At 48.2% G+C, this 26,508-nt stretch overlaps 1 protein-coding gene across 3 annotated transcripts in view; it reads left to right on the forward strand.

Annotated features, from left to right (window-relative positions):
- The window catches only part of LOC120043079 (protein Jade-1-like), an 89,024-nt gene that overhangs the window by 13,897 nt on the left and 48,619 nt on the right, over positions 1–26,508 (forward strand). For all 3 annotated transcript variants that reach the window (XM_038987803.1, XM_038987802.1, XM_038987804.1), the window contains exons 4-5: positions 4,360–4,517; positions 8,968–9,152. In XM_038987803.1, coding sequence (XP_038843731.1) covers positions 4,360–4,517; positions 8,968–9,152 — 343 coding nt within the window. The remainder of the gene's footprint in view (positions 1–4,359; positions 4,518–8,967; positions 9,153–26,508) is intronic.

Below are 26,508 nucleotides of genomic sequence, written 5' to 3' on the forward strand. Positions count from 1 at the left end.
ATGCAGAAGGTTACAATTGGTGGAATCATGCCATATTTAAACTAGATAAAGTTAAACGAGGTTTGAATGTGAAGCAATGAAATGGGGTATCAGTCTACTCGGTGACACCCACAGAACACAACGGAAGAGTTTACGCAAATATTAGCGTTGTAGCTCTTATCGCGGGACTGTGACTGTGTGACATCACCTCCCCAGTCAGCCTATTGTGTGTATTGACATTCATATTGCACTGTACAGCTTTACCTAAGGATTGGGGATCTACTCAATACCCAAGATATATTTTCCCAACGTCCTCCTCAAGAGTTATTAGTCTCCAACATCCCTGCAGTATTGTTTTTCCTCTGAAATAGTGTTCAATAGACAAATGTTGACAATAAATGTGGCTCAATTCACAGTTGATAAAATGACGAACGCGTTAAATTATGTGATGTGCAGTCATATTCAGGTCCTGATTGGTCAACAAGCTTATTTGACACGTCAAATAGACGTGCATCTTTTCTGACACGCAAAGACCCACACGGCGTTTCATAGACATCCTGGTTGAGAATGAAACGACTGAACAAATGAACAACGAAACAGCACAGCAAGTAAGTGAAATAAATCGTTTTTGATTATGTTTTACTGGTAATGGGGACATGCGTAAATGCCAACAAAATAACTTTTTGGTCAGTGTGTGTGTGTAACCTTTATTTAACTAGGCAAGTCAGTTAAGAACAAATTCTTATTTCCAATGACGGCCTACCCCCAGCCAAACCCAGACGACGCTGGACCAATTGTGCGCCGCCCTATGGGACTCCCAATCACGGCTGGATGTGATACAGCCTGGATTTGAACCAGGGACTGTAGTGACACCTCTTGCACTGAGATGCAGTGCCTTAGACCGCTATGTCCATGTGTTTGTGCTATCTATTTAACCGTACTAAAATGCCTAAAAGGCTGCTACATTTTTATATCTTATCAGTATTATTGGCGAGGAAAATAACATATATTGGTATCGGCCGAAAATGTCGTATCGGTGCTTCACTTTAGTTGTTCCACTGTTCCAAATGGTCAGAAATAATATGGTAATCTGACAGCACCTGTTTGGCGCACACAATATATATACAATATATACACACAATATATATATACACAATATATATATATATATATACACAATATATATATATATATATACACAATATATATATATATATATATACACAATATATATATATATATACACAATATATATATATATACAATATACACACACAATATATATATACACAATATATATACAATATATACACACAATATATATATACACACAATATATACACACAATATATACACTATATATACACAATATATATACACACTATATACACAATATATATATATATACACTATATATACACATTATATATACACACTATATATACACTATATATATTCACAATATATACACACAATATATACACACAATATATACACACAATATATATACACAATACTCTCACAGCGCTGCTTCTATACCCTCCTTTGTCTGGATCTCCTCCTTATAGCAGCCTTGTAGAGCCACCATGTAGCTGGAGGCCTGCTCCTATAGCCTCCTTTGTCTGGATCTCCTCCTTATAGCAGCCTTGTAGAGCCACCATGGAGCTGGAGGCCTGCTCCTATAGCCTCCTTTGTCTGGATCTCTTCCTTATAGCAGCCTTGTAGAGCCACCATGGAGCTGGAGGCCTGCTCCTATAGCCTCCTTTGTCTGGATCTCCTCCTTATAGCAGCCTTGTAGAGCCACCATGTAGCTGGAGGCCTGCTCCTATAGCCTCCTTTGTCTGGATCTCCTCCTTATAGCAGCCTTGTAGAGCCACCATGGAGCTGGAGGCCTGCTCCTATAGCCTCCTTTGTCTGGATCTCCTCCTTATAGCAGCCTTGTAGAGCCACCATGTAGCTGGAGGCCTGCTCCTATAACCTCCTTTGTCTGGATCTCCTCCTTATAGCAGCCTTGTAGAACCACCATGGAGCTGGAGGCCTGCTCCTATAGCCTCCTTTGTCTGGATCTCTTCCTTATAGCAGCCTTGTAGAGCCACCATGGAGCTGGAGGCCTGCTCCTATACCCTCCTTTGTCTGGATCTCTTCCTTATAGCAGCCTTGTAGAACCACCATGGAGCTGGAGGCCTGCTCCTATAGCCTCCTTTGTCTGGATCTCCTCCTTATAGAGCCACCATGGAGGCCTGCTCCTATAGCCTCCTTTGTCTGGATCTCCTCCTTATAGAGCCACCATGGAGCCCTGCTCCTATAGCCTCCTTTGTCTGGATCTCCTCCTTATAGCAGCCTTGTAGAGCCACCATGGAGCCCTGCTCCTATAGCCTCCTTTGTCTGGATCTCCTCCTTATAGCAGCCTTGTAGAGCCACCATGGAGCCCTGCTCCTATAGCCTCCTTTGTCTGGATCTCCTCCTTATAGCAGCCTTGTAGAGCCACCATGTAGCTGGAGGCCTGCTCCTATAGCCTCCTTTGTCTGGATCTCCTCCTTATAGCAGCCTTGTAGAGCCACCATGTAGGCCTGCTCCTATAGCCTCCTTTGTCTGGATCTCCTCCTTATAGCAGCCTTGTAGAGCCACCATGTAGCTGGAGGCCTGCTCCTATAGCCTCCTTTGTCTGGATCTCCTCCTTATAGCAGCCTTGTAGAGCCACCATGTAGCTGGAGGCCTGCTCCTATAGCCTCCTTTGTCTGGATCTCCTCCTTATAGCAGCCTTGTAGAGCCACCATATAGCTGGAGGCCTGCTCCTATAGCCTCCTTTGTCTGGATCTCCTCCTTATAGCAGCCTTGTAGAGCCACCATATAGCTGGAGGCCTGCTCCTATAGCCTCCTTTGTCTGGATCTCCTCCTTATAGCAGCCTTGTAGAACCACCATATAGCTGGAGGCCTGCTCCTATAGCCTCCTTTGTCTGGATCTCCTCCTTATAGCAGCCTTGTAGAACCACCATGGAGCTGGAGGCCTGCTCCTATAGCCTCCTTTGTCTGGATCTCCAGTAGTTTCCACAACTAAGTCAAATGTCTTCACACATCTGACTTCCCCTTTCCCTCCTGAGCAACCAGTAAACATTTGCCTGTTTCGAGTTTGTTTTTCACGTCCCCTGCATCCATTTTGCTGTCATGTTACGTGTTCAGAGTTTGTTGTAACCAATGTATTGATTTGATTATGATAGGCTATTGGTCACGTGCATGTGATGCATACATGTTTCACATAAAGAGAGCAAGGGTTGAGGGAATAGGGAATGTTATTCCTAAACAAATGAGAGATTTCGGTAACAACTTTTAAATCAGAAATCGCTGTGATAATGTTGCAGCTTCAGCAACAAGCCTGAGAGAGATGAACTCTGATGTTCTGTGGTGGTTGCTGCAGCAGGGAGGAGAGAGACAACGGGGGCTAGTTACAGTCACTGTCTTTTTTTTAACACAGCGCAGCATGTCTGAGCCCGGCCCTACACAATCAAATCAATTTTGTACTCTAGAGTAATGTGCTAGAGTAATGTCTAGAGTAATGCGCTTAAAGAATCAGACGAGCTCAGCGCATATAGTTTATTAAAACACACAGTGTGTCTATATATGGAAAAACACACGTTTTAAACTGTTTCAATCATTTGGTCGAAAGAACAGACGACTCGCTCCTTCCTACACTCATCAATTATTTAGTGAGTGATCTGTTTGTGTCTCTATGTCCCAGTTAGTGAGTGATCTGTTTGTGTCTCTATGTCCCAGTTAGTGAGTGATCTGTTTGTGTCTCTATGTCCCAGTTAGTGAGTGATCTGTTTGTGTCTATGTCCCAGTTAGTGAGTGATCTGTTTGTGTCTATGTCCCAGTTAGTGAGTGATCTGTTTGTGTCTCTATGTCCCAGTTAGTGAGTGATCTGTTTGTGTCTCTATGTCCCAGTTAGTGAGTGATCTGTTTGTGTCTCTATGTCCCAGTTAGTGTGGTCCCGTGTGGCTCAGTTGGTAGAGCATGGCGCTTGCAACGCCAGGGTTGTGGGTTCAATTCCCACGGGGGGACCAGGGTTCAATTCCCACGGGGGGACCAGGATGAATATGTATGAACTTTCCAATTTGTAAGTCGCTTTGGATAAGAGCGTCTGCTAAATGACTTAAATGTAAATGTAATGTAATGTAGTGAGTGATCTGTTTGTGTCTCTATGTCCCAGTTAGTGAGTGATCTGTTTGTGTCTCTATCTCCCAGTTAGTGAGTGATCTGTTTGTGTCTCTATGTCCCAGTTAGTGAGTGATCTGTTTGTGTCTCTATGTCCCAGTTAGTGAGTGATCTGTCTGTATCCCAGGTATTTAGTGAGTGTCTGGTCTGTGTCCCTGTGTTGTGCAGGTGTTCAGGACAGACTTCATCACGGCCATGAAGCTCCATGACACATACCAACTGAACCCAGAGGATTACTACGTCCTGGCCGATCCCTGGAGACAGGAGTGGGAGAAGGGAGTCCAGGTCCCTGTCAGCCCTCACACAATCCCCCAGCCTGTAGCCCGGTAAGACATGTAGCCTGTAGGACATGTAGCCTGTAGCCCGGTGGGACATGTAGCCCTGTAGGACATGTAGCCCTGTAGGACATGTAGCCCTGTAGGACATGTAGCCTGTAGGACATGTAGGACATGTAGCCCGGTAAGACATGTAGCCTGTAGCCCTGTAGGACATGTAGCCTGTAGGACATGTAGCCTGTAGGACATGTAGCCTGTAGGACATGTAGCCCGGTAGGACATGTAGCCTGTAGCCCGGTAGGACATGTAGCCTGTAGCCCGGTAAGACATGTAGCCTGTAGGACATGTATCCCGGGTAGGACATGTAGCCCGGTAGGACATGTAGCCTGTAGGACATGTAGCCTGTAGCCCGGTGGGACATGTAGCCTGTAGCCCGGTAGGACATGTAGCCTGGTAGGACATGTAGCCTGGTAGGACATGTAGCCTGTAGGACATGTAGCCTGTAGCCCAGTAAGACATGTAGCCTGTAGGACATGTAGCCTGTAGCCCGGTAGGACATGTAGCCCGGTAGGACATGTAGCCTGTAGCCCTGTAGGACATGTAGCCTGTAGGACATGTAGCCTGTAGCCCGGTAAGACATGTAGCCTGTAGCCCTGTAGGACATGTAGCCTGTAGGACATGTAGCCCGGTAGGACATGTAGCCTGTAGCCCGGTAAGACGTGTAACCTGTAGGACATGTATCCCAGGTAGGACATGTAGCCCTGTAGGACATGTAGCCCGGTAGGACATGTAGCCTGTAGCCCGGTAGGACATGTAGCCTGTAGCCCGGTAGGACATGTAGCCTGTAGCCCGGTAAGACATGTAGCCTGTAGCCCGGTAAGACATGTAGCCTGTAGCCCGGTAAGACATGTAGCCTGTAGCCCGGTAGGACATGTAGCCTGTAGCCCTGTAGGACATGTAGCCCGGTAGGACATGTAGCCTGTAGCCCGGTAAGACATGTAGCCTGTAGCCCGGTAGGACATGCAGCCTGTAGCCCGGTAGGACATGTAGCCTGTAGCCCGGTAGGACATGTAGCCTGTAGCCCGGTAAGACATGTAGCCTGTAGCCCGGTAAGACATGTAGCCTGTAGCCCGGTAAGACATGTAGCCCGGTAGGACATGTAGCCTGTAGCCCGGTAGGACATGTAGCCCGGTAGAACATGTAGCCTGTAGCCCGCTAGGACATGTAGCCCAGTAGGACATGTAGCCTGTAGCCCAGTGGGACATGTAGCCCTGTAGGACATGTAGCCTGTAGCCCAGTGGGACATGTAGTCTGTAGCCCGCTAGTCATATCTAACCATCTCTGCTCTCTAGTCATCTCTGCTCTCTAGTCGTATCTAACCATCTCTGCTCTCTAGTCATCTCTGCTCTCTAGTCATATCTAACCATCTCTGCTCTCTAGTCATATCTAACCATCTCTGCTCTCTAGTCATATCTAACCATCTCTACTCTCTAGTCATCTCTGCTCTCTAGTCATATCTAACCATCTCTGCTCTCTAGTCATCTCTGCTCTCTAGTCATATCTAACCATCTCTGCTCTCTAGTCATCTCTGCTCTCTAGTCATATCTAACCATCTCTACTCTCTAGTCATATCTAACCATCTCTACTCTCTAGTCATATCTAACCATCTCTGCTCTCTAGTCATATCTAACCATCTCTACTCTCTAGTCATATCTAACCATCTCTACTCTCTAGTCATATCTAACCATCTCTGCTCTCTAGTCATATCTAACCATCTCTGCTCTCTAGTCATATCTAACCATCTCTGCTCTCTAGTCATATCTAACCATCTCTGCTCTCTAGTCATATCTAACCATCTCTGCTCTCTAGTCATATCTAACCATCTCTCCTCTCTAGTCATATCTAACCATCTCTGCTCTCTAGTCATATCTAACCATCTCTGCTCTCTAGTCATATCTAACCATCTCTCCTCTCTAGTCATATCTAACCATCTCTACTCTCTAGTCATATCTAACCATCTCTGCTCTCTAGTCATATCTAACCATCTCTGCTCTCTAGTCATATCTAACCATCTCTGCTCTCTAGTCATATCTAACCATCTCTGCTCTCTAGTCATATCTAACCATCTCTGCTCTCTAGTCATATCTAACCATCTCTGCTCTCTAGTCATATCTAACCATCTCTGCTCTCTAGTCATATCTAACCATCTCTACTCTCTAGTCATATCTAACCATCTCTGCTCTCTAGTCATATCTAACCATCTCTGCTCTCTAGTCATATCTAACCATCTCTGCTCTCTAGTCATATCTAACCATCTCTGCTCTCTAGTCATATCTAACCATCTCTGCTCTCTAGTCATATCTAACCATCTCTGCTCTCTAGTCATATCTAACCATCTCTGCTCTCTAGTCATATCTAACCATCTCTGCTCTCTAGTCATATCTAACCATCTCTCCTCTCTAGTCATATCTAACCATCTCTGCTCTCTAGTCATATCTAACCATCTCTGCTCTCTAGTCATCTCTGCTCTCTAGTCATATCTAACCATCTCTGCTCTCTAGTCATCTCTGCTCTCTAGTCATATCTAACCATCTCTGCTCTCTAGTCATCTCTGCTCTCTAGTCATATTTAACCATCTCTGCTCTCTAGTCATCTCTGCTCTCTAGTCATATCTAACCATCTCTGCTCTCTAGTCATCTCTGCTCTCTAGTCATATCTAACCATCTCTGCTCTCTAGTCATCTCTGCTCTCTAGTCATATCTAACCATCTCTGCTCTCTAGTCATATCTAACCATCTCTGCTCTCTAGTCATCTCTGCTCTCTAGTCATATCTAACCATCTCTGCTCTCTAGTCATATCTAACCATCTCTGCTCTCTAGTCATCTCTGCTCTCTAGTCATATCTAACCATCTCTGCTCTCTAGTCATCTCTGCTCTCTAGTCATATCTAACCATCTCTGCTCTCTAGTCATATCTAACCATCTCTCCTCTCTAGTCATATCTAACCATCTCTGCTCTCTAGTCATATCTAACCATCTCTGCTCTCTAGTCATCTCTGCTCTCTAGTCATATCTAACCATCTCTGCTCTCTAGTCATCTCTGCTCTCTAGTCATATCTAACCATCTCTGCTCTCTAGTCATCTCTGCTCTCTAGTCATATTTAACCATCTCTGCTCTCTAGTCATCTCTGCTCTCTAGTCATATCTAACCATCTCTGCTCTCTAGTCATCTCTGCTCTCTAGTCATATCTAACCATCTCTGCTCTCTAGTCATCTCTGCTCTCTAGTCATATCTAACCATCTCTGCTCTCTAGTCATCTCTGCTCTCTAGTCATATCTAACCATCTCTGCTCTCTAGTCATATCTAACCATCTCTGCTCTCTAGTCATATCTAACCATCTCTGCTCTCTAGTCATATCTAACCATCTCTGCTCTCTAGTCATATCTAACCATCTCTGCTCTCTAGTCATATCTAACCATCTCTACTCTCTAGTCATATCTAACCATCTCTACTCTCTAGTCATATCTAACCATCTCTGCTCTCTAGTCATATCTAACCATCTCTGCTCTCTAGTCATATCTAACCATCTCTGCTCTCTAGTCATATCTAACCATCTCTGCTCTCTAGTCATATCTAACCATCTCTGCTCTCTAGTCATATCTAACCATCTCTACTCTCTAGTCATATCTAACCATCTCTACTCTCTAGTCATATCTAACCATCTCTGCTCTCTAGTCATATCTAACCATCTCTGCTCTCTAGTCATATCTAACCATCTCTGCTCTCTAGTCATATCTAACCATCTCTGCTCTCTAGTCATATCTAACCATCTCTGCTCTCTAGTCATATCTAACCATCTCTGCTCTCTAGTCATATCTAACCATCTCTGCTCTCTAGTCATATCTAACCATCTCTGCTCTCTAGTCATATCTAACCATCTCTGCTCTCTAGTCATATCTAACCATCTCTGCTCTCTAGTCATATCTAACCATCTCTGCTCTCTAGTCATATCTAACCATCTCTGCTCTCTAGTCATATCTAACCATCTCTCCTCTCTAGTCATATCTAACCATCTCTGCTCTCTAGTCATATCTAACCATCTCTGCTCTCTAGTCATCTCTGCTCTCTAGTCATATCTAACCATCTCTGCTCTCTAGTCATCTCTGCTCTCTAGTCATATCTAACCATCTCTGCTCTCTAGTCATCTCTGCTCTCTAGTCATATTTAACCATCTCTGCTCTCTAGTCATCTCTGCTCTCTAGTCATATCTAACCATCTCTGCTCTCTAGTCATCTCTGCTCTCTAGTCATATCTAACCATCTCTGCTCTCTAGTCATCTCTGCTCTCTAGTCATATCTAACCATCTCTGCTCTCTAGTCATCTCTGCTCTCTAGTCATATCTAACCATCTCTGCTCTCTAGTCATATCTAACCATCTCTGCTCTCTAGTCATATCTAACCATCTCTGCTCTCTAGTCATATCTAACCATCTCTGCTCTGCAGGGGAGTGGCAGAGCGGGGGATGGAGGTGATGTTCACGACGCCTAAGAAGTGGATCCGTTCGGGATGTTCAGGGGCACTGGGGTACGTGGACATCCAGACCCTGTCTGAGGGGACCTGTCGATACGACCTCAACGACACTGACGTGGCCTGGCTGGAGCTCATCAACCACCAGTTCACTCTGATGGGTCAGTAGATTTACCCCTCAACTACGGTTGTACAGCTAACTATGTAGTATCCACTGTGTCGTGGTTCAGCCCTGTGTAGTATCCACTGTGTCGTGGTTCAGCCCTGTGTAGTATCCACTGTGTCGCGGTTCAGCCCTGTGTAGTGTCCACTGTGTCGCGGTTCAGCCCTGTGTAGTATCCACTGTGTCGCGGTTCAGCCCTGTGTAGTATCCACTGTGTCGCGGTTCAGCCCTGTGTAGTATCCACTGTGTCGTGGTTCAGCCCTGTGTAGTATCCACTGTGTCGTGGTTCAGCCCTGTGTAGTATCCACTGTGTCGTGGTTCAGCGCTGTGTAGTATCCACTGTGTCGCGGTTCAGCGCTGTGTAGTATCCACTGTGTCGTGGTTCAGCTCTGTGTAGTATCCACTGTGTCGCGGTTCAGCGCTGTGTAGTATCCACTGTGTCGTGGTTCAGCCCTGTGTAGTGTCCACTGTGTCGTGGTTCAGCCCTGTGTAGTCTCCACTGTGTCGTGGTTCAGCCCTGTGTAGTATCCACTGTGTCGCGGTTCAGCCCTGTGTAGTCTCCACTGTGTCGTGGTTCAGCCCTGTGTAGTGTCCACTGTGTCGCGGTTCAGCCCTGTGTAGTATCCACTGTGTCGTGGTTCAGCCCTGTGTAGTATCCACTGTGTCGCGGTTCAGCCCTGTGTAGTGTCCACTGTGTCACGGTTCAGCCCTGTGTAGTCTCCACTGTGTCGCGGTTCAGCCCTGTGTAGTATCCACTGTGTCGCGGTTCAGCCCTGTGTAGTATCCACTGTGTCGTGGTTCAGCCCTGTGTAGTATCCACTGTGTCGCGGTTCAGCGCTGTGTAGTATCCACTGTGTCGTGGTTCAGCCCTGTGTAGTATCCACTGTGTCGCGGTTCAGCTCTGTGTAGTATCCACTGTGTCGCGGTTCAGCCCTGTGTAGTATCCACTGTGTCGCGGTTCAGCCCTGTGTAGTATCCACTGTGTCGTTGTTCAGCGCTGTGTAGTGTCCACTGTGTCGTGGTTCAGCTCTGTGTAGTATCCACTGTGTCGTGGTTCAGCGCTGTGTAGTATCCACTGTGTCGCGGTTCAGCCCTGTGTAGTATCCACTGTGTCGTGGTTCAGCGCTGTGTAGTATCCACTGTGTCGTGGTTCAGCCCTGTGTAGTATCCACTGTGTCGCGGTTCAGCCCTGTGTAGTATCCACTGTGTCGCGGTTCAGCCCTGTGTAGTATCCACTGTGTCGTGGTTCAGCTCTGTGTAGTATCCACTGTGTCGTGGTTCAGCCCTGTGTAGTATCCACTGTGTCGCGGTTCAGCCCTGTGTAGTGTCCACTGTGTCGCGGTTCAGCCCTGTGTAGTGTCCACTGTGTCGCGGTTCAGCCCTGCGTAGTATCCACTGTGTCGTCGTTCAGCTCTGTGTAGTATCCACTGTGTCGTGGTTCAGCCCTGTGTAGTATCCACTGTGTCGCGGTTCAGCGCTGTGTAGTATCCACTGTGTCGCGGTTCAGCCCTGTGTAGTATCCACTGTGTCGCGGTTCAGCCCTGTGTAGTATCGACTGTGTCGTGGTTCAGCGCTGTGTAGTATCGACTGTGTCGCGGTTCAGCGCTGTGTAGTACTGACTGTGTCGTGGTTCAGAGCTGCGTAGTACTGACTGTGTCGTGGTTCAGCGCTGTGTAGTATCCACTGTGTCGTGGTTCAGCGCTGCGTAGTATCGACTGTGTCGTTGTTCAGCGCTGTGTAGTATCCACTGTGTCGTGGTTCAGCGCTGTGTAGTATCGACTGTGTCGTGGTTCAGCGCTGTGTAGTATCCACTGTGTCGTGGTTCAGCCCTGTGTAGTATCCACTGTGTCGCGGTTCAGCCCTGTGTAGTATCCACTGTGTCGTGGTTCAGCCCTGTGTAGTATCCACTGTGTCGCGGTTCAGCGCTGTGTAGTATCCACTGTGTCGTGGTTCAGCGCTGTGTAGTATCCACTGTGTCGTGGTTCAGCCCTGTGTAGTATCCACTGTGTCGCGGTTCAGCGCTGTGTAGTCTCCACTGTGTCGTGGTTCAGCCCTGTGTAGTATCCACTGTGTCGCGGTTCAGCCCTGTGTAGTATCCACTGTGTCGCGGTTCAGCCCTGTGTAGTATCCACTGTGTCGCGGTTCAGCGCTGTGTAGTATCCACTGTGTCGCGGTTCAGCCCTGTGTAGTATCCACTGTGTCGCGGTTCAGCCCTGTGTAGTATCCACTGTGTCGTGGTTCAGCCCTGTGTAGTATCCACTGTGTCGCGGTTCAGCCCTGTGTAGTATCCACTGTGTCGCGTTCAGCCCTGTGTAGTATCCACTGTGTCGCGGTTCAGCCCTGTGTAGTATCCACTGTGTCGCGGTTCAGCCCTGTGTAGTATCCACTGTGTCGCGGTTCAGCCCTGTGTAGTATCCACTGTGTCGCGGTTCAGCCCTGTGTAGTATCCACTGTTTCAGGGTTCAGCCCTGTGTAGTGTCCACTGTGTCGCGGTTCAGCCCTGTGTAGTGTCCACTGTGTCGTGGTTCGCCCTGTTAGTATCCACTGTGTCGCGGTTCAGCTCTGTGTAGTATCCACTGTGTCGCGGTTCAGCCCTGTGTAGTATCCACTGTGTCGCGGTTCAGCCCTGTGTAGTATCCACTGTGTCGCGGTTCAGCCCTGTGTAGTATCCACTGTGTCGCGGTTCAGCGCTGTTTAGTATCCACTGTGTCGCGTTCAGCCCTGTGTAGTAATCCACTGTGTCGCGGTTCAGCCCTGTGTAGTATCCACTGTGTCGCGGTTCAGCCCTGTGTAGTGTCCACTGTGTCATTGTTCAGCGCTGTGTAGTATCCACTGTGTCGTGGTGCTGGGAGGAGGTGGACATGGTCTTCCAGCCCATCGTGGGCGGCAGCTGGGAGGAGGGAATTTCCAGCTGGGAGGAGGTGCTCTTAATCTCCATGACTTTGCAGTGTCCAAAACTTTTTGGAATTAGAGCTCAGGATGCAAAAGTCTGTTTGAAAAAGCCTAGCCTTAGCTTTCCTAACGACTGTGTATTGGTTCCTGACTTCCCTGAAAATTGATATCGCGGGACTATTCGAAGCTATTGCAGTATGCCACAGAATATTTTTGTCTGGTCAAGGCAGTCGGTCTGGTAGTGACCCAAGGCTATATCTGTTCTTAGATCTACATTTTTAATGGGGCATGCTTATTTAAGATGGTAGGAAAGCACTTTTAAAGAAACAACCAGGCATCCTTTACTGATGGGATGAGGTCAGTATCCTTCCAGAGACCCGGCAAGGTCGATTAGAAAGGCCTGCTCGCTGAAGTGTTTTTAGGGAGCGTTTTTGACAGTGATGAGAGGTGTGTCGTTTGACCGCAACCCATTACGGACGCAGGCAATGAGGCAGTGATCGCTGAGATCCTGATGAAACACAGAGGTGTATTTGGAGGCAAGTTGGTCAGGATGATATCTATGGGGTGCCATTTTTACGGATTTAGGGTTGTCCCTGGTAGTTTCTTGATCATTTGTGTGAGTTGAGGGGCTCTAGCTTAGATTGTAGGACGGCCGCTGGGTGTTTAACATATCCCAGTTTAGGTCCCCTAACAGAAACGAACTCTGAAGATAGATGGGGGCAATCAATTCACATATGTGCCGCGGGCACAGCTGGGAGTTGAGGGGGGTCTATAGGCACAGTGAGGGACTTATTTCGGGAGAGATGGATCTTTAAAGTAGAAGCCCAAACTGTTTGGGCATAGACCTGGAATATTATGACAGAACCTGCAGGCTATCTCTACAGTAGATTGCAATTCTGCCCCCTTTAGCAGTTCTGTCTTGATGGAAAATTTTGTAATTGGATGGAAAATTTCAGAGTTTTGGTGGGCCTTCTATGTTAACATGCTGAACCCAAGGCTTTTACGGTTGAAGAAGTCAACAAATGAGAGCGGAATAGGTCCTTATGCTGGGGCTACAGGGTCTGGTTAACCTCTAAATCACCAGAGGAACAGAAGAGGAGTAGGATAGGGTACGGCTAAAGGCTATAAGAAACTGGTCGTCTAGTGCGTTGGGAACAGAGAATAAAAGGACCAGATTTCTGGGCGTGGTAGGATAGATTCAGGGCATAATGTACAGACAGGGTACGGTAGGAGCGAGTACAGTGGGGGGTACACCTAGGCATTGAGTGACGATGAGAGCGGTTGCATCTCTGGAGGCGTCCATTAAGCTAGGTGAGGTCTCCGCATGTGTGGGAGTGGGACAAGGTGTTTATCTGAGGCATGTTGAGCAAGACTAGGGCTCCACAGTAAATAAAACATGAGAGCTGCCCTAAAAACAACAGTATACCAAGGCATTATTGACATTAGAGCATAAAGCATCACAGGTGTTGATTGGGAGAGCTAAGACAACGAGTGAGACAACAACGCAGTGAGACACCACGGTAAACAGCTAGACAACAAACGAACAGGGACAACAACGGGTAAACAGCTAGACAACCACGGTAAACACTAAGCACACAACGGGTTAAACAGCTAAGAAACAACACGGGTAAACAGCTAGAAACAAACAACGGTAAACAGCTAAGACAACACACGGGTACACAGCTTAGGACAAACAACGGGTAAACAGCTAGACAACAACGAACAGTAGGAATAAACAGCTAGGACAACAACAACGGGTAAACAGCTAAGACAACACCACGGGTAAACACTAAGAACAACACAACGGGTAAACAGCTAGGACACACAGGTAAACAGCAAGACAACAACAACGAGTAAACAGCTAAGACACAACACGGGTAAACAGCTAAGACAACACAACGGGTAACACAGGACACAGGGTAAAGCTAGGACAACACAACGGGTAAAGCTAGGGACAACAACCACGGTAAACACTAGACACAACCCGGGTAAACAGCTAAGACAACAACCGGTAAACAGCTAAGACACAACAACGGGTAAACAGCTAAGACAACACCACGGGTAAAGCTAAGACAACAACAACGGGTAAACAGCTAAGACAACAACAACGGTAAACGCTAACAACACAAGGGTAAACAGCAAGACAACAACGGGTAACGGCTAGGACACAACAACGGGTATAACAAGCTAGACAACAACAATGGGTAAACAGCTAGGACAACAACCACGGGTAATGGCAGTGAATGGGCAGAGAGGGTCAGTTTAGCTTCACACAAGGCCTGAGTTTGAGGCTTGGGCAGACAGATAAACAAAATGAAGTACCGTGTTAATGGACAGCCAACATGAATGTGTGCATGAGGCAGATGGTCATAGGAACAACATAATGTGTGCATGAGGCAGATGGTCATAGGAACAACATGAATTTGTGCATGGGCGATGGTCATAGGACACTGAATTTGTCTATGAGGCAGATGCTGTGCGACTACCGAGTTTCACCATCAGATGGAATACGGAGGCCCCTCTCTCTGGTCGTCTCACCGGAGGAAAGGAAGGAGAGAACAGGGGGACGGTGAGAGGCCAGACTCTCCCTCCACTGCGTCTAATGCCGTATTCAAAACATCTGGGAACTCTGAAAAAAACTAAAATCCGATTGGGAAATAGTTTTGAACGGTCCTCAAACTCAGAATTCCAAGTCGGAGAGAGTGATCTTTCTAGAGCTCCAACTTTCCAACCTGAAAATCACTGATGTCATGATTTTGACCTCTGCCCCCCCAAGTTCCCATTTGTCCTGAAAGCACCATGACCATCAGATGCAGGTACCATCAGTCAAGTAAAATGTTTATTTGCTCTAGTTTTGATACTAATATGTCTGAGAATAACAATATGGCAGCCAGGATATAGCCAATATGCTGTGATAATTATTAGGCCAGGCATATAGCCAATATGCTGTGATAATGTATAGGCCAGGCATATAGCAATATCTGTGATAATGTATTAGGCCAGGCATATAGCCAATATGCTGTGATAATGTATTAGGCCATGCATATGCCAATATGCTGTGATAATGTATTAGGCCAGGCATATAGCAAATATGCTGTGATAATGTATTAGGCCAGGCATTAGCCATATGCTGTGATAATGTATTAGCCAGGCATATGACATATATATATGGTATGTACGCTATATATATGGCGTACATACCATACGTACGCTACGGTCACAAGACGCAGGCCTCCTAATTGTCCCTAGAATTTCTAAGCAAACAGCGGGAGCAGGGCTTTCTCCTATAATCTCCATTTTTATGGAACAGTCTGCCTACCCATGTGAGAGACGCAGACTCGGTCTCAACCTTTAAGTCTTTACTGAAGACTCATCTCTTCAGTGGTCATATGATTGAGTGTAGTCTGGCCCAGGAGTGTGAAGGTGAACGGAAAGGCTCTGGAGCAACGAACCGCCCTTGCTGTCTCTGCCTGGCCGGTTCCCCTCTCCCACTGGATTCTCTGCCTCTAACCCTGTTACAGGGGCTGAGTCACTGCTTGCTGGTGCTCTTTCATGCCGTCCCAGTGAGGGGTGCGTCCACTTGAGTGGGTTGAGTACTGACGTGATCTTCCTGTCTGGGTTGGCGCCCCCCCTTGGTTTGTGCTGTGGTGGAGATCTTTGTGGCTATACTCGCCTTGTCTCAGGATTGTAAGTTGGTGGTTGAGGATATCCCTCTAGTGGTGCGGGGCTGTGCTTGGCAAAGTGGGTGGGGTTATATCCTTCCTGTTTGGCCTTGTCGGGGGTTTCTTCGGATGGGCCACGTGTCTCCTGACCGCTCCTGTCTCAGCCTCCAGTATTTATGTGCAGTAGTTTATGTGTCGGGGGCTAGGGTCAGTTGGTTATACCTGGAGTACTTCTCCTGTCTTATCCATGTGTCCTGTGTGAATTTAAGTATGCTCTCCTAATTCTCTCATTCTCTCTTTCTCTCTGAGAACCTGAGCCCTAGACCATACGTCAGGACTACCGGGCATGATGACACCTTGCTGTCCCCAGTCCGCCTGGCCTTGCTGCTATTCCAGTTTCAGCTGTTCTGCTGCGGTTATGGAACCGCCACCTGTCCCAGACCTGTTGTTTTTCAACTCTTAATGATCGGCTAAGAAAGCCAACTGAAAATTATTCATGATTATTATTTGACCATGCTTGTCACTTATGAACATTTTTGAACATCTGGCATAGTTTTGTATATACCTCCACCCGCACAGCCGAAGAGGACTGGCCACCCCTCATAGCCTGGTTCCTCTCTAGGTTTCTTCTAGGTTTTGGCCTTTCTAGGGAGTTTTTCCTAGCCACGTGCTTCTACACCTCATTACTAGCTGTTTGGGTTTTAGGCTGGGTTCTGTACAGCACTTCGAGATATTAGCTGATGTACAAGGGCTATATAAATAAAATGATTGATTGATTGAATATGCTGTGATAATGTATTAGGCCGGCATATACCATATGCTGTGATAATGTATTAGGCCAGGCATATAGCCATATGCTTGATAATGTTAGCCAGCATATAGCATATGCTGTGATAATGTATATAGCCGGCATATACCCAATATGCTGTGATAATGTATTAGGCCAGGCATATAGCCAATATGCTTGATAGATAATGTATTAGCCAGACCATATAGCCAATAGGATGTGATAATGTATTAGGCCAGGCATATAGCCAATAGGATGTGATAATGTATTAGGGCAGGCATATAGCCAATATGCTTGTGATATGTATTAGGCCTACTGCACAAACATAATTCCTACAGAACTGTTTTTATTAGGTTCATGTTACATTTTTAAATTCATGTTTAAACAAAAATCTGAGTGGTAGATCTCGACTTTTTTGACCTGTGAAAGTGATCTTTACTCAGAAAAGGTTTGGTGACCACAGCGCCAAGTGCTCTGTGACATTCACAGAGCTACACTTGTCTTTGAAAAAATAATAAGGAATTTCAAATGAATATAGAAAATACTACGTCATGTCATCAAATGTATATCTTACCTCTATTGTTTCGCTCTGAGATTCGAGAAGAAAGATGACAAGTTCAATGGAAAGTGAGCCTGTCAGGTAGCCAGTTCTCTTGCAGAGAATCCTAGCTACGAGATGCAATTTTCCAGATTTTTGACCACTTATTTTCTCTGGCTTCCATTGATTTTGTCAGCCTAATTCTGGTCATCTTACAAAGGGTAGAAAACTCCATAATCTTTGATCGGACTATGACAGGCATGAAGGCTGGACACATGGTTTTCTTAGGAGAATATCTACATCATTTACATATTTCTTTATTCATTGCTCAACAGATCTGATCTAATAGTAGTGTGGTAATGCTGAGTTGATAGTAGTGTGGTAATGCTGAGGTTGATAGTGACAGTATGTGGTAGATGCTGAGGTTGATAGTAGTGGTAATGCTGAGGTTGATAGTAGTGACAGTAGTGTGGTAATGCTGAGGTTGATAGTAGTGTGGTAATGCTGAGGTTGTAGTGAGTGTGTAATGCTGAGGTTGATAGTAGTGTGGTAATGCTGAGGTGATAGTATGTGGTAGCTGAGGTTGAGAGTAGTGTGGTATGCTGAGGTTGATAGTAGTGACAGTAGTGTGGTAATGCTGAGGTTGATAGTAGTGTGGTAATGCTGAGGTTGATAGTAGGGTGTTATGCTGAGGTGATATGTAGTGTGGTAATGCTGAGGTTGATAGTAGTGTGGTAAGGCTGAGGTTGATAGTAGTGTGGTAATGCTGAGGTTGTTAGGGGTGACGTAGTGTGGTAATGCTGAGGTTGATAGTAGTGTGGTAATGCTGAGGTTGATAGTAGTGTGGTAATGCTGAGGTTGATGGTAGTGTGGTAATCTGATGTGATAGTATTGACAGTATGTGGTAAGCTGAGGTTGATAGTAGTGTGGTAATGCTGAGGTTGGATAGTAGTGTGGTAATGCTGAGGTTTGATAGTAGTGTGTGTAATGCGAGGTTGATAGTAGTGTGGTAATGCTGAGGTTGATATAGTGACAGTAGTGTGTAATGCTGAGGTTATAGTAAGTGTGGTAATGCTGAGGTTGATAGTAGTGTGGTATGCTGAGGTTGATAGTAGTGTGGGTAATGCTGAGGTATGATATTAGTGTGGTAATGCTGGGTTGATAGTAGTGTGGTAATGCTGAGGTTGTTAGGGGTGAAGTAGTGTGGTAATGCTGAGGTTGATAGTAGTGTGGTAATGCCTGAGGTTGATAGTAGTGTGGTAATGCTGAGGTTGATATGTAGTGTGGTAATGCTGAGGTGATATAGTGACAGTAGTGTGGTAATGCTGAGGTTGATAGTAGTGATAGTAGTGTGGTAATGCTGAGGTTGATAGTAGTGATAGAAGTGTGGAATGCTGAGGTTGACAGTAGTGTGGTACTGCTGAGGTTGATAGTAGTGTGGTAATGCTGAGTTGATAGTAGTGTGGTAAGGCTGAGGTTGATAGTACGTAGTGTGGTAATGCTAGGTTGATAGTAGTGTGTAATGCTGAGGTTGATAGTAGTGACAGTAGTGTGGTAATGCTGAGTTGATAGTAGTGTGGTATGCTGTGTTGATAGTATTGTGGTAATGCTGAGGTTGATAGTAGTGACAGTAGTGTGGTAATGCTGAGGTTGATAGTAGTGTGGTAATGCTGTGGTTTGAATAGTAGTGTGGTATGCTGGGTTGATAGGTAATGTGAGTGATAGTATGCAGTGTGTGGTAATGCTGAGGTTGATAGTAGTGTGGTAATGCTGTGGTTGATAGTAGTGTGGTAATGCTGAGGTTGATAGTAGTTGTGGTAATGCTGAGGTTGATAGTAGTGTGGTAATGCTGAGGTTGATTAGTATGACAGTAGTGTGTAATGCTGAGGTTGATAGAGTGTAGTGTTGTATGCTGAGGTTGATAGTAGTGACAGTATGTGTGGTAATGCTGAGGTTGATAGTAGTGACAGTAGTGTGGTAATGCTGAGGTTGATAGTAGTGACAGTAGTGTGGTAATGCTGAGGTTGATAGTAGTGACAGAGTGTGGTAATGCTGAGGTTGATAGTATTGTGGTAATGCTGAGGTTGATAGTAGTGTGGTAATGCGAGGTTGATAGTAGTGTGGTAATGCGAGTTGATAGTATGATAGTATGTGGTATGCTGAGGTTGATAGTGTAGTGATAGTAGTGTGGTAAATGCTCAGGTTGTTAGGGGTGATAGTAGTGTGGTAATGCTCAGGTTGTTAGGGGTGATAGTAGTGTGGTAATGCTCAGTTGTTAGGGGTGATAGTAGTGTGTAATGCTCAGGTTGTTAGGGTGATGTATGTGGTAATGCTCTGTTGTTAGGGTGATAGTAGTGTGGTAATGCTCAGGTTGTTAGGGGTGATAGTAGTGTGGTAATGCTAGGTTGTAGGGGTGATAGTAGTGTGGTATGCTCAGGTTGTTAGGGGTGATAGTAGTGTGATAATGCTCAGTGTAGGGTGATAGTAGTGTGGTAATGCTCAGGTTGTAGGGTGATAGTAGTGTGATAATGCTCAGGTGTTAGGGGTGATAGTAGTGTGGATAATGCTCAGTTGTTAGGGTGATAGTAGTTTGGTAATGCTCAGGTTGTTAGGGGTGATAGTATTGTGGTAATGCTGAGTTGATTAGTAGTGTGGTAATGCTGAGGTTGATAGTAGTGTGGTATGCTCAGGTTGTTAGGGGTAGAGTAGTAGTGGTGGTAATGCTCAGGTTGTTAGGGGTGATAGTAGTGTGGTAATGCTCAGGTTGTTAGGGTGATAGTATGTGGTAATGCTCAGGTTAGGTGATAGTAGTGTGGTAATGCTCAGGTTGTTAGGGGTGATAGTAGTGTGGTAATGCTCAGGTTGTTAGGGGTGATAGTAGTGTGATAATGCTCAGGTTGTTAGGGGTGATAGTAGTGTGATAATGCTCAGTGTAGGGGTAAGTAGTGTGGTAAATGCTCAGGTTGTTAGGGGTGATAGTAGTGTGGTAATGCTGAGGTTGATAGTATGTGGCGGTAATGCTGAGGTGTGATAGTAGTGTGGTATGGCTCAGGTTGTTGAGGGTGATAGTAGTGTGGTAATGCTCAGGTTGTTAGGGGTATATAGTAGTGTGATGGACTATGACATCCATGCTGTTAGGGAGGGAACTCATCTGTTTCCTTCCATGGAAGGCCAGTGTCTGCTGGTTTTGGGTTTTTCTTTTCATTAAGACCTAGACAACCAGGTGAGGGAGAATCCTTACTAATCAGTACCTTCATTTATCAATCAAGGAAAGAGGAACCCCACAGACACTCAGCCCCTCTGTGGCGATGAGTTGGACGCGTGCTAGGCAATAACGGATTACAGAAGCGTACCTGGTGAACACAGATGTTTGCACTTTTCACAGAAGACCATCTCGTGTGTTGTCCTCGCTGTCAGGTGACCGACAGACCGTCACCACAACATCCTCGTCGTACTCACATGCCAAGCCCCTCCTCCGTTGCCATGGCATGGCTCAATTCTGTCATAGCACACGCCTCTCAAACGTCTTCCATCACTCTCTCCATGGTCACTCTCGTCCAGCAACCATGCCTGGAGAACAGATAACATTAGACAACTACACAGGGCTGAACCGCGACACAGTGGATACTAACACAGGGCTGAACCGCGACACAAGTGGATACTACACAGGGCTGAACCGCGACACAGTGGATACTACACAGGCTGAACCGACACAGTGGATACTACACAGGGCTGAACCGCGACACAGTGGATACTACACAGGGCTGAACCGAGACACAGTGGAGACTACACAGCGCTGAACACGACACAGTGATACTACACAGGGCTAACCGCGACACAGTGGATACTACACACAGGGCTGAACCGCGACACAGTGGATACTACACAGGCTGAACCGACACACAGTGGATACTAACACAGGGCTGAACCGCGACACAGTGGATACTACACAGGCTGAACCGCGACACAGTGGATACTACACAGGGCTGAACCGCGACACAGTGGCTACTACACAGGGCTGAACCGCGACCAGTGATACTACACAGGGCTGAACGCGACACGTGGAACTACCAGGCTAACCGCGACACAGTGGATACTCACAGGGCTGAACCGCGACACAGTGGATACTACACCTCAACCGCGACACAGTGGATACTACACAGGGCTGAACCCGACACAGTGATACTACACAGGGCTGAACCGCGACACAGTGGATACTCACCAGGCTGAACCACGACACAGTGATACGACACAGGGCCTGAACCACGACACAGTGGATACTACACAGGGCTGAACCGCACACAGTGGACACTACACAGGGCTGAACCGCGACACAGTGGACACTACACAGGCTGAACCGCGACAGCACACAGTGGATACTACACAGCGCTGAACCCGACACAGTGGATACTACACCAGGGCTGAACCGCGACACAGTGAACTACACAGGCTGAACCGCGACACGTGGACCTACACAGGGCTGACCCGCGACACAGTCGATTACTACAAGGCTGAACCGCGACACAGTGATCCTACACAGGGCTGAACCGCGACACAGTGGATACTACACAGGAGCTGAACCGCGACACAGGGATACTACACAGGGCTGAACCGCACACAGTGGATACCTACACAGGGCTGAACCGCGACACAGTGGATACTACACAGGGCTGAACCGCGCACAGTCGATACTACAAGGGCTGAACCGCGACACAGTGGATACTACACAGGGCTGCACCGCGACACAGTGGATACTACACAGGGCTGAACCGCGACACAGTGATACTACACAGGGCTGACCGCGACACAGTGGATACTAACACAGGCTGCACCGCGACACAGTGGATACTACACAGGCTGAACCGCACACAGTGATACTACACAGGCTGAACCGCGACACAGTGGATACTACACAGCGCTGAACCGCGACACAGTGATACTACACAGGCTGAACCACGACAGTGGATACTACACAGGGCTGAACCGCGACACAGTGGATACTACCAGGGCTGACCCGCGACACAGTGGATACTACACAGGGCTGAACCGCGACACAGTCGATAACTACACAGGGCTGAACCGCGACACAGTGGACACACACAGGGCTGAAACCGCGACACAGTGGATACTACACAGGGCTGAACCGCACACAGTGGATACTACACAGGGCTGAACCACGACACAGTCGATACTACACAGGGCTGAACCGCGACACAGTGATACTACACAGGGCTGAACCGCGACACAGTGATACTACAGGGCTGAACCGCGACACAGTGGATACTACACAGGCTGAACCGCGACACAGTGGACACTACACAGGCTGAACCGCGACACAGTGGACACTACACAGGGCTGAACCGCGACACAGGGGACACTACACAGGGCTGAACACGACACAGTGGATACACCCAGGCCTGAACCACGACACAGTGTATACTACACAGGGCTGAACCGCGACACAGTGGATACTACACAGCGCTGAACCGCGACACAGTGGATACTACACAGGGCTGAACCGCGACACAGTGGATACTACACAGGGCTGAACCGCGACACAGTGATACTACACAGGGCTGAACCGCGACACACGTCGATACTACACAGGGCTGAACCGCGACACAGTGGATACTACACAGCGTGAACCACGACACAGTGGATACACACAGCGCTGAACATGACACAGTGGAACCTACACAGGCTGAACCGCCACAGTGGATACTACACACAGGGCTGAACCGCGACACAGTGGAATACTACACAGGGCTGACCGCGACACAGGACACTACACAGGGCTGAACCGCGACACAGTGGACACTACACAGGCTGAACCGCGACACAGTGAACTACACAGGTAACCGCACACAGTGGATACTACACAGCGCTGAACCGCGACACAGTGGTACTACACAGACTGAACGCGACACAGTGGATACTACACAGGGCTGAACGCCGACACAGTGGACACTACACAGGGCTGAACCGCGACACAGTGGACACTACACAGGGCTGAACCCGAACAGTGGAACTACACAGGCTGAACCGACACAGTGGATACTAACACGGCTGAACCGCGACACAGTGAATACTACACAGGGCTGAACCGCGACACAGTACACTACACGAGCTGAACCGCGACACAGTGTACTACACAGGCTGAACCGCGACACAGTGGATACTACACAGGGCTAACCGCGACACAGTGGATACTACACAGGGCTGAACCGCGACACAGTGGACACTACACAGGGCTGAACCGCGACACAGGGATAGCACACAGGGCTGAACGCGACACAGTGGATACTACACAGGGCGACCGCGCACAGTGATACTAAACAGCGCTGAACCGCGACACAGTGGATACTACACAGGGCTGAACACGCGACACAGTGGATACTACACAGGGCTGAACCGCGACACAGTGGATACACACAGGGCTGAACCGCGACACAGTCGATACTACACAGGCTGAACCGCGACACAGTGGATACTACACAGCGCTACCACGACACAGTGGATACTACACAGCGCTGAACAATGACACAGTGGACACTACACAGGGCTGAACCGCGACACAGTGGATACTACACAGGGCTGAACCGCGACACAGTGGATACTACACAGGCTGAACCGCGACACAGTGGATACTACACAGGCTGAACCGCGACACAGTGATACTACACGGGCTGAACCGCGACCAGTGGATACTACACAGGGCTGAACCGCGACACAGTGGATACTACACAGGGCTGAACCGCGACACAGTGGATACTACACAGAGCTGAACCGCGACACAGTGATACTACACAGGGCTGAACCACGACACAGTGGACCCTACACAGGGCTGAACCGCGACACAGTGGACACTACACAGGGCTGAACCTGAAACAGTGGATACTACACAGGGCTGAACCGCGACACAGTGGATACACACAGGCTGAACCGCGACACAGTGGATAACACGGGCTGAACCGCGACACAGTGGATACTACACAGGCTGAACCGCGACACGTGGATACTACACAGGGCTGAACCGCGACACAGTGGATACTAACCAGGGCTGAACCACGTACACGTGGATACTACACAGGGCTGAACCGCGACACAGTGGATACTACACAGGGCTGAACCGCGACACAGGATACTCACAGCGCTGAACCGCGACACAGTGGATACTACACAGGGCTGAACCGCGACACAGTGTATCTACACAGGGCTGAACCGCGACACAGTGGATACTACACAGGCTGAACCACGACACAGTGGAGACTACACAGCGTGAACCGCGACACAGTGGAACTACACAGGGCTGAACCAGACACAGTGGTACTACACAGAGCTGAACCACGACACAGTGGATACTACACACGCTGAACGCCACAGTGGATACTACACAGGGCTGAACCACGACACAGTGGATACTACACAGGGCTGAACCGCGACACAGTGGATACTAACAGGGCTGAACCACGACAGTGGATACTACACAGCGCTGAACACACAGACAGTCGATACTATCACAGGGCTGAACCACGACACAGTGGATACTACACAGCGCTGAACCGCGACACGTCGATACTACACAGGCTGAACCGCGACACAGTGATACTACACAGGGCTGAACCGCGACACAGTGGATACTACACAGGCTGAACCGCGACACAGTCGATACTACACAGGGCTGAACCGCGACACAGTCGATACTACACAGCGCTGAACCGACACAGTCGATACTACACAGGGCTGAACCGCGACACAGTGGATACTACACAGGCTGAACCGCGACACAGTGGATACTACACAGCGCTGAACCGCGACACAGTGGATACTACACAGGCTGAACCACGACACAGTGGATACTACACAGAGCTGAACGACGACACAGTGGATACTACGCAGGGCTGAACCGCGACACAGTGGGACCACTACACAGGCTGAACCGCGACACGTGGACACTACACAGGGCTGAACCGCGACACAGTGGATACTACACGGGCTGACCACGACACAGTGGATACTACACAGAGCTGAACCACGACACAGGGACACTACACGGGCTGAACCGCGACACAGTGGATACTACACAGGGCTGAACCGCGACACAGTGGATACTACACAGGCTGAACCACGACACAGTGGAGACACACAGCGCTGAACCACGACACAGTGGATACTACACAGAGCTGAAGCGCACAGTGATACACACAGGCTGACCACGACACAGTGGATACTACACAGGCTGAACCACGACACAGTGGACACTACACAGCGCTGAACAACGACACGGTGGATACTACCAGGGCTGAACCGCGACACAGTGGATACTACACAGGCTGAACCGGACACAGTGGATACTACACAGAGCTGAACCGCGACACAGTGGATACTACACAGGGCTGAACCGCGACACAGTGGATACTACACAGAGCTGAACCGACGACACAGTGGATACTACACAGGGCTGAACCGCGACAAGTGGATACTACACAGGGCTGAACCGCGACACAGTGGATACTACACAGGGCTGAACCGCGACACAGTCGATACTACACAGGGCTGAACCGCGACACAGTGGATACTACACAGGCTGACCACGACACAGTGGATACTACACAGCGCTGAACAGACACAGTGACACTACACAGGGCTGAACCGCGACACAGTGGATACTACACAGGGAGCTGAACCGCGACACAGTGGATACTACACAGGGCTGAACCGCGACACAGTGGACCTACACAGGGCTGAACCGCGACACAGTGGACACTACACAGGGCTGAACCGACACAGTGGACCTACACGGGCTGACCGCGACAGACAGACACAGTGGAAATACCCAGCGCTGAACCCGGACACAGTGGATACTACACAGGCTGAACCGCGACACAGTGGATACTACACAGGGCTGAACCACGACACAGTGGACACTACACAGGGCTGAACCGCACACAGTGGACACTACACAGGGCTGAACCCGAACAGTGGATACTACACAGGGCTGAACCGCGACACAGTGGATACTACACAGGGCTGAACCGCGACACATGGGATACTACACAGGCTGAACCGCGACACAGTGGACACTACACAGGCTGAACCGCGACACAGTGGATACTACACAGGGCTGAACCGCGACACAGTGGATACTACACAGGCTGAACCGCGACACAGTGGATACTACCAGGCTGAACCGCGACACAGTGGAACTACACAGGGCTGAACCGCGACACAGTGGAACTACACAGGGCTGAACCGCGACACAGTGGATACTACACAGGGCTGAACCGCGACACAGTGGATACCTACACAGCGCGAACCGCGACACAGTGGATACTACACAGGGCTGAACCGCGACACAGTGGATACTACACAGGGCTGAACCGCGACACAGTGGAATACTACACAGGGCTGAACCGCGACACAGTCATACTACACCGGGCTGAACCGCGACACAGTGGATACTACACAGCGCTGA

This window comes from Salvelinus namaycush, unplaced genomic scaffold, assembly GCF_016432855.1.
Source record: "Salvelinus namaycush isolate Seneca unplaced genomic scaffold, SaNama_1.0 Scaffold86, whole genome shotgun sequence".
NCBI classification, from domain to species: Eukaryota; Metazoa; Chordata; class Actinopteri; order Salmoniformes; family Salmonidae; genus Salvelinus; species Salvelinus namaycush.